This window comes from Camelus ferus, chromosome 16, assembly GCF_009834535.1.
Source record: "Camelus ferus isolate YT-003-E chromosome 16, BCGSAC_Cfer_1.0, whole genome shotgun sequence".
NCBI lineage: Eukaryota > Metazoa > Chordata > Mammalia > Artiodactyla > Camelidae > Camelus > Camelus ferus.
In genome coordinates, this window is record NC_045711.1 from 23,618,444 (window position 1) to 23,638,281 (window position 19,838).

At 50.5% G+C, this 19,838-nt stretch overlaps 1 protein-coding gene across 5 annotated transcripts in view; it reads right to left on the reverse strand.

Moving 5' to 3' along the window:
• Positions 1-19,838, reverse strand: part of SEC14L1 (SEC14 like lipid binding 1) — a 48,454-nt gene that overhangs the window by 4,547 nt on the left and 24,069 nt on the right. For 4 of the 5 annotated variants that reach the window (XM_032456744.1, XM_032456743.1, XM_032456747.1 and 1 more), the window contains 11 exons: positions 12,700-12,849; positions 12,448-12,579; positions 11,344-11,472; positions 10,302-10,536; positions 9,073-9,182; positions 7,459-7,648; positions 5,760-5,848; positions 5,025-5,095; positions 3,934-4,105; positions 3,484-3,618; positions 1,532-1,666 (listed from right to left, as the gene is read on the reverse strand). In XM_032456744.1, coding sequence (XP_032312635.1) covers positions 1,532-1,666; positions 3,484-3,618; positions 3,934-4,105; positions 5,025-5,095; positions 5,760-5,848; positions 7,459-7,648; positions 9,073-9,182; positions 10,302-10,536; positions 11,344-11,472; positions 12,448-12,579; positions 12,700-12,849 — 1,548 coding nt within the window. The remainder of the gene's footprint in view (positions 1-1,531; positions 1,667-3,483; positions 3,619-3,933; positions 4,106-5,024; positions 5,096-5,759; positions 5,849-7,458; positions 7,649-9,072; positions 9,183-10,301; positions 10,537-11,343; positions 11,473-12,447; positions 12,580-12,699; positions 12,850-19,838) is intronic. The other variant, XM_032456746.1, reaches the window with a different exon arrangement.

Consider the following 19,838-nt stretch of genomic DNA (forward strand, 5'->3'; position numbering starts at 1 on the left):
ATGGGAAGGAAGTGCTCAGGCAGGGGAGGGCGTGTGCACGGAGGGTCACTAAGGGCCAAGGCCACAGGGCCGGGTGGGAAGAGGGAGCCGCGCAGCACAGGGGTGGGGCGGGCCTGCGGGGCAAGTGCCAATCTAAAGGTTGAATTTTATACTCTGCCCATATGGTTTCCCAGCAGGGAATGATCAGAGTTATAGTTTCAAAAGATTAAAGGGGGAGGGATGTGAGAATTAAAACCAGCTGTGAACAGTTACGTATTCACCAAAATACTTCAGCAGCAGCCAGGCCCGTGCCCCACCCGCCCGGAGGCCTGCCTGCCGTGCCCCATGTGGCATCCGAGCACCTGCTTCTCGTCTCTGGGCCCTTCCCCGGCTGCCGGGCCACTCCTCACCATTAACGGACTGGCACAGAATCTCCTGACAGAGCAGATTCCATACAGCACGAGGGCTGCGTGCAAGCCCAGCAGTGGCACTAATGACACCCACATGGCTCCGCAGGGCGGAGCTCCCCTGAGACGTCGGCCCCTCAGCAGACAGGCACCCCCGTGCCTGCGCTCACAGCGGGGACACGGAGTTCAGTCTTCACCTTGATCCATGCTTTACTTAAGCCCCGAGCAGAACTGGAGAGCTCACTGTTTTGACGGGGAAGCATTTTCACAGACACCCTGTGACTCACAAGCACAGATCACACCACTCAGCCCTCTACCCTGGACGAGAGGTCACCTAGGAAAAGACAAGAACTCGGCCCCCTTGAGCCTGCCGGCCTCCAAATAAGAAATTAATACAAACCACCCTCAAAGACAGTTGTCGGCCCTGCAGACTGCATTACTGAGGCACATCCAACCTGTCTCTGCTTGTTCAAACCACCGCACCACCCAGTCCACTGCCCACGAGTGCCGGCCGCCATGCGGGAGCCACTCCGGCCGGGAGGACGGAGGAGGTGGCACGGCTCCACTCCTGGCGCCACCATCGGCCGAGCACCACTCCGTGCCAGGCGCTGCCGCCCCAACAACCCAGAGTCCAGGAAATGGCCCCACAGCAAACCCGCGCGTGTGAGGACGCAAGGACACTCCTGCTTCTGCACTGCCACGTGACAACCAGGAGAGAGGATGGAGACAGGCTGGTGTTCCTCACTCGGCCAGACTTACAGAAACGGGCAAAGTCCTTAGGAATAATAAATAACCAAAGCTGGGCAAGAAAAAACAGGAAGTGGAATTGGTCCTATCCATCACTGACTAAGTTAAATTCAGGAGTCACAAATCTTCCCACGAGGGAGCCGGGAGACGCGTCCCGTGTGCGAAGCAGCTCGGCTAAACTGGACGCTGAGACACCCAAGCTCCGCTGTGGCCGCATCTGTTCTGAGATGCCCGCTCCTCAGCGTCAACGTCCACCTAAACTGAAGACCGAGGGTCAACAAAAACCTACAGACAAAGGCCAGAAAAGGTATCTGATTCTTCTAAGCTAAACCCACAGGCACCGCACTGAAGAAAGGCCAGCAGAGAGGGACCACCTGTGACTGCGCCCGGCACCGTACCTCGTGTGGGGCCCCTTTGAAGACGCTGGCGGACTGGTAGATGGTTTCGGTCCAGAGCTTGAGGTCTTCGTTCTCCAGCTCCTCTGCTGTCCTGTACAGAGATTTGGGCACCAGGCCCCCCTCTGGGACTTCACACTGGGACGGAAAGGCAGTGGTGAGAGTTGTGCACACACGCCCAGGCCCCCCACCCCGGTCCCCTCAACAGCTCGGAGCTGCTCAGGAAATGGAAAACAGAGGCAGCATCATAAAATCCGCTGTACTGCTTAGCAAAGTCATTGTTAAAAACCAGTTAAGTACATGTGTCTTGCTTTGAATGAGAACAAGTTGAAGCAGATTTGGCACAGAATCCACACCAAAGGCACGCGGGACTGGGCCCAATTACTCAAGCTGGTTTACATAAGAATTACAAGACTTTATGCCGCGCTGTAAAGGGGCAACACTAGGTTAGGAAAAGAGTTTTGTTCTTGGCAGCTACAGGCATTATTTTTATTATATGCGATTATAATCAAGACATATGATCCATGAAGAAGGCTTTGTACCTAACCCAGGTCAGATGATCGGTCCATAACGCCAGCCAAAAAATAAAACCAGGTAGCATCTTTTAAATTTGCTTCAAACAGGCTGATTTAGAATTTGTACACTTCATAAATCTCCTAACTGGCCTTGATATAATGACTTAAGACACAGGTTCATAAAATTCAAGCATTTTCCCCATTATCAGCCCTGGGCAGCGACCACACGGGGAAGAAACAGCTGTCCCCAGGTGGCAGTGCCCTGTGACTGTGATGAGTCACAGCTGTGAGGTCACAGCAGAAGACCCCAGACTGACACGAGGTTAGAGCCTGGCCAGGTGCAGGCAGGCAGGACTGAGCGCCGCCTCTTCCACGCCAGCCCCAACGGCAGCGCACAAGAGCTGAGCAGCCTTAAAGACTGGACGGTGGAGACCTCAGCCACCTCAGGGACTCTTGCTGTCGTGAACACAGCATAGGGTCAGCATGAGAGTCAAGTCTCCTGCTCTAGCCCAGATGCCACCTCACAGCTGGAAGGGGCAGCCGCCGCTCTCTCAGAAGACGGAAGTCGCCTGCGGGTTTCTCCAGACCTGACCTCATGCTTCACTCTCCTGGGCGCTGGGTGATGCAGGGTCCTCGGACTCATTGCTCCTTTGTGCTGCACTGTGATGCCACCTGCCATTCCTTAGAGCAGGACTGAAGGCCTGAGAGCTGCTGGTCACATCCCTCCAGGAATCCAGGAAGATTCCCGAGCCCGACCGTTAGCTACCACCAGGAGTCAAGTCCAGGCGGACACACCTCCGCATGTCAGAGGCTGACTCTCTTTATATGAAGGACGACAGAAATCCCTCCTCTGAGGGATTTACGGCTGCACATCAGCAAGGGGCGCGGGCCCCTTGGGTCTTCTCCACCCTCCCGTGGGGCAGTGGTGCCCCGAGTCTTCTCTGACGCCCTCGTCAAGCACAGGGGACAGACGTGGAGGAAGCTGCCTGATAACCTAGCAACTCAACGCCCTTAAAACCTCAAATTACATAAAGTTCCCTTAATGATCCCCTTTAAAATGTTATCCTGATTTATTGTCAAGAAAGAAATTTATTGAGAACCAATTTGACTTTTTAACAATGTTTTTCAAAAAGGCATGGCTCCTCTAAAACAGGTTTTAAAATCTGATGCACCCAAAGCTCAGTGAATAAAGCAAGCTGCAATTACACGGATTCTAAAACAAGTTCTCATTATTTAAACACGAAGAATGTGCATGTTATCAACAATTACCTAAATGACTGTTTAGTTTAACCCTACAGCAGAGAGATGCCAGCCAAAAACCAAAAACTAAAAGCCAAATGACCCGAACTACCAGTCCTGAAAATCATCTGTGCGAACCAACACCCCCCGTTCCGACCCCTGTAAGCCGCCGAACCCGCAGCTACCCGCCGAGGCACGTACCATGCACTCCCCACTCAGGAAGTCCGGAATGATCTCTCTGTCGATGTAGTCCAGCAGGCCCCCTGGGCCCTGGTAGTCATTTCCTGCATAAATAAGGAACTTCCTTCTGGTGTTGTCATCAATGAACGGGCTAACCTATGAATAATTAGAAAAGAACACATAGTCATTTTTGCTTTGCTTTGTATTTCAAAAACTAAAATTACAGTGATATTATGGAGGGGGTGGGAGCAGGGGAAAGGAAATTCAGGTTTGATACATTTTTCCTGTGAAGCCATGTGTGTGACATGAGGACCTTCAGGGTCTTTTTCCCTAAGACACTTAGCTTTCCATGCTGATTTTGCTTTCTCTTAACTAGCTAAGACTTCAGGTCACAGACACATGTACACAGACACACGCGTGTCTGCCTTCCAGGACTGGCCCCCGGTTACTGCCAGCGGCGCGGAAACCTACCAGCGTCCAGAGGACGGGAAACACCCTGGGGGCCCGCAGGATGAGGAGGCGGCCCAGGGTCTCCGGGTAGTTGGCCTCCACCACCTCGATGATGCGCAGCAGGGCCTTCACACCCGGCCGCCACAGGTGCCGCATGTTCAGCCCCTCCAGGTCCACCAGGCAGGTCCACGAGCTGCAGGTGCAGGCGAGCTGGGTTTAATGCCTGGCACACTCGGCAAACCGCGGCCCATGGCGGCTTGCTTTTCTTTTCGGTATTATATATAGTCATTTGTATCCATTTCCAAAACGACACCAGGTTTTAAAATTACAGTGTAATGGACTCTCCCTGTAACCGCTTGTATCAAGCACATGGGGTGGGTGCGGGAAGACCAGCCCCTGAGATATCAAAGCCCCCAGGAGCTGACAGACAGTGAACCAAAGCCTCAGTCTGACGCGCTCAGAGGCCCTGCCCGCGAGGCCGCAAGCCGGCCCCGCGCCGAGCCCTCCACCACCCGACGGGGCGGGTGGGCATTTGGATGCGCAGCGGGACTGCCCTGCAGGGAGCTACTCCTCTCTAAGAGCTCACTGGGTCAAGCACCATCTCAAGAGCCGAGGACACAGCAGAGAACAGAAGCGCCCAAACCCCTGCCCTCGTGAGACTTACACACTAGTCAGCCCTTCTCAAGGCCAACCTCCGAACCCCGCACACTCGCAGAACAGTTTACCATAACTAGAAGTCTGGTTTAAGAGCACAGAGTAGGCTCTTGAAATGGCCTCCCCGCCACCAAAAAAGGGAAAAAAAGGAGGGAAAAAACCCACCACCTGCCACCCTGGGCTCCCAGAGACCATGCAGACTGCAGACAGGCCAGCCACCAGGCTGAGGTGACGCGGCGCTCACAGGTAGGGACGCCGAAGGCCAGCCACTGCCCCTCACAGCTGACTACTTCACGTTTTACATTTTAATCTATTTTCTACCTTTCAAAACACTATGGAAAACAGTAAACCATTTAGATTTGGTCCTAAAAAGGAAACCCGATTTTGGTTCTAAACTCAACCAGGAAAATGGAACGCATTTTGTCACTAAGCCAGAGGACACGCGGCATCGCAGGCACCTGATAGGCCGGCCGAAGACTTTGGTGTTTTCCTCACACCGTCTCAGCCCCTCTTCGTTTATGGAGAGAACCTACGTATAAAAGGGCCACAAAAATTCCATGATCAGTCTAGGAAGGCAACACGGCTGCTGCCCCCCAGCTACAAGGGGACAGACACAGTGCATTTTAGGAGGCACGTAAACCAAAAAGTCATCTATTTAAATTCCGACATATTTATATGCACAGAACACATCACGGGCAAAGAATCTCACGCTCAAAAGGGACGAGCGCGGGGAGGGCTACACTGGGGTTTGGGCTTAGCAGATACAAACGACTATATATAAAACAGATACACAGCAAGGTCCTCCTGCACAGCACAGGGAACTGTACTCAGTATCTTATCATAACCTATAATGAAAAAGACCCCTGCCACTGGATGTCTCAGGGGACCGGCAGGGGAGGAGAGGGTGGGAGGCAGGGAGCGAGCCAGTGTGAGGGTTGAGGGAGGGGACGATGTGGAACCAGGTCCCCGCAGCCCCCTGACTATGCCGACCATGCCTCCCCACGGTGAAAAGCATCTGTGTAACTTTCATGCCCTCTTTTGAAGTTTTTAAGATATATGAATAGGTCTTCCCTTCTAATTATAAAAGCAATGCATGCTGTTCCAGCAGGACAGCTGTCATATCCCACTCCTGCTGGCAGGGACAGAAAGAGAAGCCACCACAGAGCCTGGGGGAGTCCTCAGGGAGCACTCACGTATCTCAGCAGGGCCTCCTCCCCGAGGGCTCGCACCAAGCCTTTGGTGTCCATCTGCCCCAGCCTGAGCACGTAGAGGGGCCGCCCGTCTGCAGAGGGAAGGAGGGACAGCGTTAGCACCGTTCTTGACACGAGGCTGGGGCGCAGCTCAAAGAAGCCTGACGCCCACACTCCAGATGAGCTCAGCTCTTCCCTGCTCTGCGAAGCAGCAGCTACCTTCTGTGGTGCATATAAGAGCCCCTCCTTCCTCCCCTCCAACATCGTAAAAGAGAAAAACAAAAGCCAACTGATGGAGCAGCTTATAAGCCGGGTCCCAGAGACAGCTTGGCCTGGGGCGGGGGCCCCACAGGGATCACCCTCTGTCCAGCTCAGACCACCTGCACTGACCGTGGCCATCACTGGGCCCAGCCTCCTACTTGACCAGGGGCTGAGCTGAGCTCTGACGTCCAACAGCAGGGGGACCTCAAATACTCACAGACACTTTTCCGTGAATACAGAGGACATCTAAAATTTTATTTCTTAGGGGAAAAAAATTTTTTTTCATTTCATAAGTTACCAAAAAGTTAATGTTAGGGTTTTTAAAAAGCCTAATTAATTCCCACCCTAAGGACCGAGATAAATGAGGACACGTTGGCTCTACCTCCTTAGAGCCTGGAAGTCTGATGGGTGGAGCCTGAGGGGACCCCAGCTCGTTCCATAAACTCTCCGTCATCCCGTGGCACAGCGACGAGGAGGGAAAGGCCTCGGAGGCCCGACTGCACCCTAGACTCCTGCCACTGGGTGTCTCAGAAGCAGCAGGAAGCACAGGGCTGGACTGCACTCCTGGGAAGCAGCTAAGGCCTGTCTTCTGTTGGGAACCAAGGGCGGTGCTGTCGCCCTGACTCAGGCCTCAAATCTCCCCTGTATCTGTCACCTGGTGAGCCTCGCCTCCATAACCCAGGCCTGGACCTGTTCCACTTACAGCAAAAGGTTCTCATGCTCCCAAATCATGTTGAAAGGAATATTTATAAAAAGTCTCTTCCAACATTTAATAAGGCACATTTGTTTATGTGTCACTACCAGACTTTAATGTTTTGAGGGTCGGAAAGCAAAATAAATACATGTTTCTAGTAAAAATTAATAAAGCTATAATTAATCTGGAGAAACACAACAGACGACACCAGGAAACAGGTCAGAGCTATTCAGTCTGAAACAGCCTGCTGGGGCGGAGGAGGGCCCTGCAGGGACCACACGCCGCCCACAGCCAGGCTGCCGCCGCGGCTGGCCAGTGAGGCCGAATCACACACCTCACCAAGCATTTTAGGTATCGCTGTCCTTGGTTTGCGTTTTGCTCGCTCCCCAGGCAGAGCTGAAGTTCTCCACTGTTTTGATGTGGAAAACCTGGCTACATGTTTTCACAGACACTGCAGGGGTTAAGTCAGTGGAAAGTACCTTTACACGTTCTGTGCTCCTGCAAAGACTCTGCCTTCAAAGGTTTTTAAGTAAGTCAGGCAAACCCCACGTAAGTAAGGGATGCAGTGCAGCAAGCTGCCAAGGGCAGCGAGTGGTGAGACGATGCAGTCTCGGGCGCCTCGCTGGCAGCAGTGAAACGGTACCCCCCGGGCAAACTGGGAGAGGGGAGGGACCACGCGCTCACGGCCCGCTTAGTACAGTGGAAGGAGGTCTCTGAGCGTGTCCTGAGCGCCACGTGCACAGATACCTTTGTCGTGATGGTGCCAGCCCCCCGCGTAGTAGTCCTGAAGGACCTGGGGAGGGTTCCAGGTGTCAAGGATGTAGTCCACCTGGTGCTGCTTCCGCCAAGTCAACGACTGGCACATGGTCTCTCTGGCTTTGTCGATGTTGAAGTCCCGGGCGCGTAAGAACCGGAGAATGTGCTCATCTTTTGGGATCTGTGAGGAGAAAGAGATGCTTCTAAGCAATGTTCAAGCTGCTAAGGGAAAACACTAAGTCACCAAGGGAACAAGACTCTAAAACTCTCACTTCTTATCAAGATCGAGCTGCATTATCGCACTATTTAAAATTAGTCACTGCCAGAAAAATCTTCCTTAACGCTTTAAGTCTGAATAACCTTTATACCATTCCCAATGCAGATTCAGCGAAGCAGAGTGAAGGCATAAGTCATTTCTTAAACACCAGGTGCTCCAATTCACTGAGCTAATCTGTATTAGCTTTTCTGTATATATTTCAGTTGAACAAAAATTTAGAATACAAAAAGGTGTTGCTGGTTTTGATGATGGTGGCAATGTCCGGACACAGGGACCTTCTCTAGCTGCCGCTACTGGCCGTCAAGGGTCGGCTTCCCTGAGTAAGAAACAAGGCCAAGAGCGTGTCTGCTCTTCACGTGGCCCAGCTGTCTTCCTCCTCGGCCACACGCTCACGGACGCAGGCTACCGGGGCGCAGGAGATGACAAGGGTGCGGGTGGCACCGACTACCCACCCCACTCCTGGGACAACAACTCCAAGCACAAGATGGTGGTAGGTTCACTCAGAAAGGACCACGGTCATGTGGAAGGGGTAGGGAACGTCGGTTCTGGAACCAAATGGCCCGGCTCCAAACCTGGGCCCACTACTCACTAGATGTAAGACCTTCTAAGATGCAGGAACGTCTCTGTGCCTCAGTTTCCCCATGTATACAACAGGGTGATAAAAACTGCACCCACTTCCCAGCACTGCTGGGAGGATTTCATAAAGATCTTTAAACAGGGTCTGGTACCACAAACGGTAGCTGCTGTTCCAGTGGCTGTGCCCTCAACAGCTGATGCTAAATGGTCCCAGGCTTTGGGCACAGTGACAAGACTGACGGGAGAGAGAGCAGGCCAGCCGCACGCAACCCCTCGCCTCCCACGACTGAGGAACGCTGGTCACTAGACACACAAACCTGCCTCTGCTCCGTACCGTTCCCCGTCAGTCTGAGGATTATAAAAATCTAACTCCTCATGAGGGTATTTACCAAAACCTCATCAAAGCCCAAACATTTCTAATCTCTGCATAATCGGTGAACTACTTCCAAACCTTCTGAAAATGAAAATGTGTGAGTAATTGGAATATAACATTGCTCTGTCACTTGATATCTAATTGTTTTTAAGTGGGACCACTCTCTGTAACATCTAGAAAAATACAGCTACTTATACACAGAAGGGCCTCCTGGCTTGCCACGGAGGCTCAGCTGCCCGCACAAAGGGGCAGGCTCAGGGCCCTCGAGATGGGAGGACATCCCCAGCTACGGTGGGAGGGGACATTCACTCTGAGGAACTGCGAACAGGCCTGGGCCGGGGCCTCGCGGCAGCCCCCCGCACGCGCTGTGGCTTCTCACCTTGCCCTTGTGGGTCTCCTGCAGCCACTGGCGGAGCCGGATCAGACAGCTCTCCTGCAGCGGAGTCAGGTCACCCAGGTACCTCTTGATGTAGTCTGCGTCTAGCTTGTCTGGAATGCAAACCAGGTGACACTGTTTACCACAAAGAACACTGACGCTTGAGGCTTCCAAAGTCCCCCTAACTTGGTGACGCTCACGTGTGACCTGGAGTCTGAGGGGTGAGGGAAACTGCAGGGAGGCAGCCGCCTGGGAGAAGCCAGACGGGTCTTTAAATCCAGTCAGTGACCGAGCCACAGGTAAACATGTGGACCCCATCACACCCGATTCCCAGCAGGCCACCTCTATTTGCAAAATGGCAACTCTATTCATGGTAAAATGATGGCTATTACAGATACTTAATGATGTTTAATTCGAAGTCCTATAAAGAGGACGTACATCGTATAAAACTAAGATTTCAAATTAACTTTAGCAAAGAAAAATTCACAAAGTGAAAAATAAAACATATTCCCAAACCAGGTAAAATACCTGCCACCTGTTAAAAGCTAACCAACAGCACAGCTGAGCTACAAAGAACGTACGGGAAGAAAAATGCCCATGACTCACCAAAACGTCTGAGAGGCATAATTTTCTTATCTCATAGCGAGCATTATCTGAGAGATAAAAAAGGCGTGTGTGTGTGTATGTGTGTGTGTGTGTGTGTAACACACAACAGAGGCAGCACAGCTCTGTGGAGCCTACCACCTACTACTAGCTGTGTGGCTCCATGCAAGTTACTTGGCTTCTCTGAGCCTGGGTTAACTCGTAGATAAAATGAGGACATGAAGCACTTCCTACCTAAAAGGACCTATTATTAAATGGGCAAATATTCATAAAGTGCTTAGAACAGTGCCTGGCCCCTAGTAAGCATAAAGTGTGTTTGGTGATGATACAACTGTGTCAAAAGGTTAGTTCCTACCTTACATTCACTAGAGACCTTCAACTAAAACGAAAACCATTTCCTGGCCTCAATAAAAGAATAACTTGATATAACCCATCCTGTCCTTTAAAAAAAAACTTTTTAAGTGTCTTCATTCTAACAAAAACATAACGTGAGCACGTCACACAGCAGAGGAAGGGGGACAGTAACAGGGTCAGTCTCTCCCCCGGGGAACAGCTATGAAGCCAGAGGGGCCACGACCCGAGGTAACCCCCGAGTCCTGCTCGCAGAATGAAGCCTCCTTCAGACCCACCGTCGGGGGTTCCCACCGCGGGCTCGGGGGCCCCGCCCGGGTTGCTGAGGGGCTCGCTGCCCAGCCCCTCCCTCAGCGCAGGGTCCGGGACAGCGAGCGCCAAGGCCGCCGCCTGCTTCTTGCAGGACGAGGACGTCTCTGAAGAGGGCGCCACGGCAGGCGGGGTCCAGCGGGGCACAAACGTTATGCCTTCCTCTTCTAACTGGCGAAGGTAGTACTCAATTATTTCTTTTCCCTTTAAAGCAAAACCGGTTTCAAGGTCAGCATATACCAAGCATTCAAAGTATTCATCCCTCATTGGTTTTTAAAATCTGTAATCAAAACTGAGTCGCTACAGAATAAATAGGGGGAAAAAAAAGCCAAATGTCTTTTTGTTTTTCAGAAATATTTTACTGCCTCTTCTCTAAAGGTCTGGGAAATAATACCTAAGATGCAATTTTTTACATAACCGGTTAAAAGCCCCGATTTCCCACACCTGTACTCAGTACGTGTTTGCTTCAATCCACCTGCTTCCCAACACGACTTAAAACAAGCCTGCAGAGAGCACTCCTAACCCCGCACCACACATTTCATCCCCGAAATTCCAAAACAACGAGCAGCAGCATAAAAACGAGAAGGCAGGCTCTTCCAGGGCAGAGAAGCCCAACCTACCGTGGCCTGGGACCCCCGAGAGACCACCGGGCAGTGTCTCTTCAGCACAGCGGTGCCTCCCCTGCCCCTGGCACCAGGGCTGTCGGAAGCAGCTGCTCCCCTCCCTTCAACTTTCACCTTCCCCGGACCCCAAGCAGGCAGAGCCAAGGCCAGGGGCTGCACACGCCCCCTCTTCCCTCCCTTAGCAACCAGCATCATCGTCTGAGGCCCATCTGTCCTCCCAGTCCCCGGGACCCCTGCCTAACCCAGTCCTGGCCTCCTGAAAGGACTGTCCTCCCAGTCCCCGGGACCCCTGCCTAACCCAGTCCTGGCCTCCTGAAAAGACTGCCAGCTTATATCATCTCAGACACGCCCGCTTACTCTTTGCCAGAAGATCCCAAAACAGACTCACTTTTTTAATGTTGCTGGTATATTGTTTCATCGCAATTTTTTCCACTGTGCTTTCAAAACCAAAGAAAGATTTAATATCTAAACTTGCAGACTGTTCAAAGCAGGTCCAATCTTCGTTTTCAGGGTGAACCTGCAGGTAAGAGAGGAAGTGTTCCAGAAACTACACTAACAACTGAGAATCCCATCTGTCCCTCAGCTGGTACCCAGGAAAAACACTTACTTGCTAACAATGTTATTATCATGAAAATTACACAGAGAGGTGCCAAATCTTGAAAAGGCTCAATAACGTTTCTAAAATATTCTAAAAATGACTACTGAAAGGAGAGCTTCATTTTCATTCTTGGTTCACTCATTCCCCATGTTTGTCGAGCCGTGTCCTCCACCCTGAACAAAACAAAGACCCTGCCTTGTGAAGCCTACAGCCTAGCAGGAGGACACAGACAGCTGGCTCAAAGCAGAACAGGTAAGATATTGCGTCGCTGTTGGAATGTAAGCGCTATGGAAAACAGCAAAGTTGGTGCAGGGCTATTAAAAGGATGGGAGGGCAGGTTGCAGAATTAAAGCAGGTGCTCAGGGCTGCTTCATCGAGAAGGAGAGATCTGAGCAAAGCCTCAAGGAGGCAAGGACGGGAGTCAAGCAGAGACCCGGGGGCAGAGGGAGCACCTGGAGCAAGTTCCTTCGGGAAGCACGCCTACGTGATGAGTGACAGAGAGACAGCGGGCAGGCCTGTGCCCAGGCAGGACGGCGGAGGTGAGGCTCGGGGGAAACGCAGGGCCTCGGGAGCCACTGTAAGGCCTCCGGGCTTTTCCTCTGAGGGAAATGCAGACTGCAGGGTTGTGAGCCCAGAATGTGTAACATGATCTGACACACTTTAAATGGATCACTTTGGATCTGGCATTGAGGATATACTGTAGGACAGTAAGGGGAAAGCAGAGAGACCTATTAGGGACGAGAAGTTTCTGAAACGGGTTGGCAGGTGGTGAAGACAGAGGCCAGAGACTCAGCTCTACTCCAGGAGGGGCACAGCACCTCAGGCCGGCCCTTCGCTGCATCTCTCAGGTGTCAGAGTGGGGCCAGGACAGAGTGGGGCCCACACGACACTCACGCTGTAGCAGCAGTGCTCGCGGATGACGACGCGGCTAGAGAACGTCTCATTGTGGGCCTCGATGTGCAGGGTGCGCTCCCGAGAATTCAGTGAGTTTTTCTGGATAAAATAAACATAATCAACTCCTGCAATCTTTAAGACAGAAACAGAAAGAAAAAGGGTTAATGAGTAACATCCAACTGCAGCAGATGCTCTAAGCACAAGCTCTTCTTGGTATCTGGGGACCGCCCCGTGAGGCACCCTCTCCGCTACCTTTTTCAGCAGTCTGGGCGCGTCGATGTCCAGCTTGCAGCGCCTTTCTATCACGTGAATGGCCCCATCTTCGCTCCTGAATTCATTCACAGTGTCACTGTCCACAAACATCGGAATCAAAGGACACGTGGGGAACCTCCTTTCATAGGCCTATGAGTAAATTTTTTAAGAGAGGAATTGAACAAAGATGCAACCAGACAGTTTGTCATCAATAGTCTCCCTGGAATAAAATCATCCCTTGATACAGGTCAACGTGTGACATCACAGCTATCTTTGTCTTTAAACCTTAAGCTCTCATGGAAAAACAAGACATCCAATGATCAGGGACTGCAAGACTCAACACAGTAAAGATGTCAACTCTCCCCACATGAATATAAAGGCTTAACACAATCCCTAGCAAAATCCCAGCAAGACTTTTTTCTGTAGTTTATAGACCTTGTCTATACATGTATTTTAAAATGTACATGTAAAGGCAAAAGAATGAAAATAGTTAAAACAATTTTGAAAAAGGAGACTAAACTGGGAGGCACCCCTCTACTTGGCACTAAGGTTTACCATACGCCTAAAGTAATCCAGACCGAGCGGCGCTGGTCACAGAGCAGAGCGCCACAAACTAACCCACACAGACATGCCTGGCTGACTTTTTAACAAAGCTGCAAAAGCAATTTAATGGAGGAAGGATGGCCTTTTCACGAATATTACTGGAGAAATTACACATCCAGAGGCCAAAAAATGTGGACCTCCGTTTAACCCCATACCTTATATAAAAATTATCTTAAAATGGATCATGGACTTAAACATTTTGGTTACATTCTTGAAATGACAAAATCATAGAACTGGAGAACAGACTAATGATTGTCAGGGGTGAGGAAAGAGGTGGGTGTGGGAGGGGAGCGGGTGCGACTGTAACAGCAAGAGGGGGACACTTGGGAGATGCTCCGTGTCTTGCTTGCGTCACGTCAATACCCTGGTTGTGATGAAGGATGACACTGTCCCTAGATGTTGTCACCAGAGGAAATGGGTGAAGAGCAGCCGGGATCTCTCCATAATATTCCTTGTGAAAGTGTATCATTTATATATATGAATCTATCTTATCTCGAAATGAAAACTTAATTTAAAAAAAGGAAGAAAACAACTTACTATAAAATTCATACAAACTTTTAGAAAATGCACTTAGTAACCAGATTTAGTTTGCTCTGTAGCAATCTGTGAAGACTCCTGTAAAGATACTGCTGAATTCACACTAAAACCTAAGCCATCCAGTGGCTCCCGGATGTGTGTGAACAGGAAACCACGGGACACGGGCTGAAGGGGACACATGAGAAGGGAAGCCCAGAGCCCGCCCCAGCACTGCTGCCCAGGGGGAGGGACCACAAGCTGACGTCCTGTTAGACTGCCGGCCGCTCTCCTATCAGGCTGCAGTAAAAAAGGGGGTGGGGGGACCGCAATCTCCCATCTTAAATTAATGACAACCAAGCACAGATTTAAGCAAAAAATGTATGGTGTTGAAAAGACGAATGGAAATGTGAAAATGACGCAGAGAGCTCCGACTTCACCTCTGACAAGGCGCAGGAGCAGCATCACACTAGAAAAAGCCGGCCTTCGTGGGGAAGTTCCCCGACGTCCCCCTGAACAGCTCTGACCACCTGAAGGTAAGTAACACCCACATCACCAGAGCTGTCACGGAAGACCCCAGAAAGCACCAGAGCCACCTAGCCATTCCTCCCCCGGCATTTTCACTGCCACTCTGCTCCGGTGACCCTCAGTTCCCGAGTCCGTACCCCATCTTCTCTCATAACATCGTAAAGTTACCCCAACCTGAAAAGCGTGCTGCACTCCTGCCATTCATACATTTATAAGGTACCAGCGGGCGACGTGGAGGGTGGGGAGGATGACGCAGGTGGTTCAGGACAAGGCGGCAGGGGAATACACAAGCGCCCTAAGAAGCAAGCGCTGTGAGTCCGCAAGGAGAGAACACGCTCAGCTTGGCGGCATGGAGGTTTGGGAGGCTGCAAGGGAGAGGAGGCATGTACACTGGGCCTCCGAGCTGGGAAGGCCTGTTCGCAGGCAGCGATAAGCGGAGAGCATTTCAGGGAAAGTGGACCAGGAGTGAGACTTCGAGGAAGCCTCAGGGCACGGGCAGGGACCCGCAGCCGGCAGGCGAGGGAAAGGGTGGCCTGTAATGACACTGTGACCAGGCACGTCCCTACCAAGCACCATCACGTGGCCAGGCCCCGGGGCACAGGGTGGCTGAGACCAACAGAAGGCCTGGAGCTGACCTCCCCGGCAGGGCTGTGGGGAAGGAGGGAACTCCACCGTGTGACCAGAGTCACCTTTTAGGAAAATTCACAAGAGTCACGCACAGGATGGTCTGGGAGGGAGGCAGGACCCACATGGTGACCAACTGCATTTGCTTTTTAAATGCTTTTCCTTTGGGAGTTGAAAATACATCCTCCAAGCTTACCTACGCCCTTCCTCCACTCAAACACATTCTGAATCCCATAACCTCAATAATGAGATTACAAACCACATGCTATTTTTCTTAGTGCATGTTATAATAACATATATGAAATTTATTCAACTGCTGAGATCATACCACAGTAAGTCTCAATGAGGCCCTAAAATCTGTCAGTATTGAGCGCTGCACACATGAACAATTCTAGAAAAAAGCTGCTTCATTTGTTCAGCACACGGACACTAAACTGACTTTTAAACTTTACTACATTAAAAAAAAAAAACCAACTGTGTCTGTGGGGTGGGTACCTACCTTCACTTTAACCACCCTCACCTCGTTCCCCCGTGTACATCTCTCTAAATAAGTCTACTTTTACTCATAAAAAAAAAATAGGCTTTGTACATTCCAGCACTAAGATATACAAGGATACAAGGGCTTCAAACAAAACGAGTCTTTTTAAGTTACATAAAGGGTAGAGTGAGCACTCAGCAAGAAACAACCCACACTAGGATCTCTCCTATTTAAGCACCTATTAGATCATTTTATAAAAATACCCACAACATCCTTTAAATACTCAAAACAGCATGGTCAGCAGAAGGCATTACCCACACAGGCTAGCCTTGAATTTAAAACACAGTGAAAACTTTCCATTCCCTGTAAAATCATCCATTCATGTAGGCTCATACTTGCAGGGACATTCACTTTCACCACAGCACGACCCGGCCAGGCGGCATTTAAGGCATCCAGGCTAACGAGCCACTAACGCAGGGAACTGGTGCGTTCCTCCCGAAGCTGCGTCGGCGTGGAAAGTGATCAGGAAGCACCTACCTTCCCCTCCACCCATCACCCTGACACCACATACAGGTGACACTCAGCCTCAGGCAGAGACCAAGTGCTATTTTTTTTCTTTTTTATTTTGAGAATTATGTTTTTTCTTCTTTTTTTTTATTGAAGTGTAGCTGATTTACAATGTTAGTTTCACCTACTTCTCTTTGATTATACAGGAGAATAAGGACCTTACTCAAACCCTAAAGCAAAGTCACTCTTCAATAAACATTTTTTGAACTGTGGAATAAAAGCTTACTAAATAAACCAATGAATCCAGCCTTCTGCTTCTGTGCTCACTTACCTTGGCCTACACGTCAGAGATCTGTGAGGTTAATGAATTCTGCCTTCTGTTCACAGAGAAAACCCTAACTGTCTAGAGGGCTACATCTGTCTAAGGAATACTGCAAGAAGCCAACAAAACTTTAGTCTCTGAAATTGCCTAGGATACCAGTACCCTGGTTTTTCAGCATGAACTATAACCCATAAAGTTTATGAAGCCTCTGAAAAACAGAAGCATTCCAATTTTACTTAAAACATCAATATATGCTCCAGCTCCATCCACAGGAAGGGCCGAGAGGCAACACCACCTCAGCAGCCATGAGCACACTGGCCTCCAGCTCTTGTTTTCTAACTACCACTCCCTGCTAGACAGGAAGCTGTGCTCCTCAGAGAAGTGGCTGACTGCACGTCTGCAGCGAGGAAAGGTCAAGGTGCGTCTGAGGCATTTCTCACCAGAAATCAAGGAACTGTTCAATGACTGGTGGGGAGGTGTCAAAACGACACAGGAACCAGCCCGAAGGGGTTCCACTTGCCAATTCTGGATAATTTGAGCACAGAAAGAAAAAAGACGGTAAAGCATTATAAACCACACAGTGATACTCAAGAAAAATGGGCGGAGGAGGAAACTTTACAGGAAAAGATCACCTAATAATCACAAGGGGGAATGACAGAATTAGAAAACCACCATTCTGCAACCATCAATTTACAGTAACTGATTCGGACACCAATCATCAATGGACGCTACTGAAGGGTGGTTATTAGAAAAGACATCACAGTCTCAAATTGTCCTGCTGATTATAGTCACAAAGGGACAACGGTAACTTTATAATGGAAAGATCTAGTAAACATCACCTTAGCCAAACAGTTGAACTCAGGACCGACAACGGGACGATCTGACAATCTGATGCAGTGCAATGAGAGCACAGGCAGGCTGGGGAGGGTACAGCTCAGGGGCAGAGCGCAGGCCTGGCACACATGAGTTCCTGGGTTCCCTCCCCAGCACCTCCATTAAATAAATAAACCTTATTGCTGCCCCCCTCCCAAAAAAAAAAAAACAAGAAGAAAAAGAAAAAAAGCACACACAGCCCATACAGTCCTCATGACAAAACCAGCGCACCTAAGGCTAATCATGAGGAACAATCAGACAAGCCCAACCTCATGAAAATGCACCCAGACGTTAGGTCTGCCCGAGCCCCAGCCCAGGCGGCCGGCTGGCCGGGCGTGCGGTCCTGCGGTGCCTGCTCCTTCTCGGGGGCCTCCCGCCCCTGGCCAGCTCAGGTCAGCTCAGAGACCGAGATGCAGGCCCAGCGAGCTCAAGCCTCTGGTTTTCAGACAAGCCAGCAACCTGGATTTTATGCAGCTTCCCTATTTTTAAAACGCTGTTTGGGCCGAAGAGCCCACACTGGGGGCCTTCAATTGTGTCCTGCATTAAGAACTCTCTGGAGCAGAGACATGAGGAGGACCCATGTTCCACACCTACCAGGCCCAGGCACGGCATCAGAAGGGCAGATGTCATTCTCAAAGCTCTTCTTTCCTGCAAACTGTCTGCAGGGCTGTCAAGTAGTTCCCTGATCACACTCAACAATCATCAAACACAAAAATCAAGAAAGGCTGAACAAAATCAACTCTTCCAGAAGTAATTTCTTCGGGGGGGGGGAAACATTCTTTGATGTCTCCCCTTAAAAGGAAAAGTTACTTTTGTAAGAAAAGTAACCGCTGCAGTCATTTGTTCGCTCCATGTGTCTAACACAGCGGCCGTTTCAATGGGAAAAACACCACCCAAGCCTTTCCCATTTGCCCCTGGGTGGAAAGCTGCCTCCTGGGGAACTCGGCCTCCCCCAGCTTCCTACACCCACTCCTCCTCTTTCATAAAGGGTTTCGGAGCCTGCAATTTGGGAGCTTGGCAACAGTACTTTCAGTTTTTAACCAACCTTTGAATGCAATTTTGACATATTAAAAGCTAGCACTGTGCTCAAGAAAACCGTATTTTACTGAAGACATTTCAACTTGAGAATTAATGAGCTCAACCCTGCGTTCTGTCAGGAAAATCCTTCTAAGAAAAACTCCATTTAAAGAAACTACCTTTAAATTGAACTGTGTTCTCACCCAAGTTAGCCAACAAACTAAGCCGGCTGCTTTCCCAGCAGCGAGCTGGGTGCTGTACGGCGCCAGCCGTGACCCGCATTAACAGGTCTGCTTTTACCCAGGAAAGGGTCGGTTAAGTGAGAAAACTAACTACGGCAGAAGTCTCTCTCAGAAGCTGCCAGTGCTCGGACACAAATACACAGCAGGTGAAGAGAACGTGGCTAACTGACCAAAGTCCCTCAGAGTTGTAATCCTGTGGTGCACTATCAAAGTAACAGACTGCGAGGAGGCCCCCGCATCCGGCGCTGCGCGGAGGTTCTACAACACAGGAGCGGAGGACCAGGAATGGGGCTTCTCTAGGGAGAGGCGACACCTGGGGCCAGGAACGGAAAGGGCCACTGCTCCGACGGGGGAGGCGTGCCCAGCACGTGGGCTGCACTGACACCAAACCCCTCCGCTCGGCGCCCCAGGAAGGCTTCGGTGAGTCTCGAAAGGTGGGCAGCTTTAGAGGAGTAACCCAAAGAGAAGGGAGCACTCCTGGTGGGAGGAACAGGAGCCAAACCAAAAGGGAGCGCGGCTGCACCAGCACCTGGGAGCACGGAGGTCTCTCCTCTGGCAGCCCCTCTACAAGCAGCACGTCTGCGGCTGAAACTCAAACCACGTGAACATCCAGGCCAATCCCGGACAGTAAAAGTGACAATGACCCAGGGAACCTGGGGGCCCTGCACCGCATCTCACTGCAGTTCAGTCCCCACGGGCTCCACGTGCCACCTCTGAACCGAGGCTCCCGATGACGTGCTGTTTGTCAATAAATGTATGCATGGTTAACACCACATTAATAGAACCTAAAACGTGTGAGAATTTGAGCCCTTTTAAAGAAAAGGTATAACCCAGCTTGTCATGCTACACTTCATACGTCCAAAGACACGGCCCCATCCGCTCAGCTGTTTTCAAACTAGTACAAGACTAGCAAACGGACAACAGCAAAACGGCGCACACAGTTGCATTAGATAAACGTTATTTTCAACCCGAAGTCACTTCCCCTCAGTCACCAGTCTTCAGTTAGACCCAGATACCAAGTCATAACAACAGGCTGGATGCCCACTGGTAAGACCAAACAAGAAAACATAACGATTACACTAAAACCAAAAAGAAACATACAAAAATTTAATATACTCCAAGCCATTTCCCTCTAAGATCAAACATATCTGAGGTTTAAATGATTAATTTCCTCTCAGACAACCTCAAATTCAATGATCTTGCTAGCACACTTTTTCCAGAGGTAATATTTAGTCTGGAAAAGACGTTGAGTTCAACCCGTGGGAGAAGGCATCTCAGAGAAGCACGACAGATGCCAAAGTAACCCAATAAAAGGCTGGTTTCTCTTCTAGAATCTTCTCAGCGAAGTGCGATTATGATGAGACTGTGGAGGGTGAAATTACAGCGGGAGGAACAGATGGCGGCCGTGCTGCCCGCGCACCGTGCACCCAAG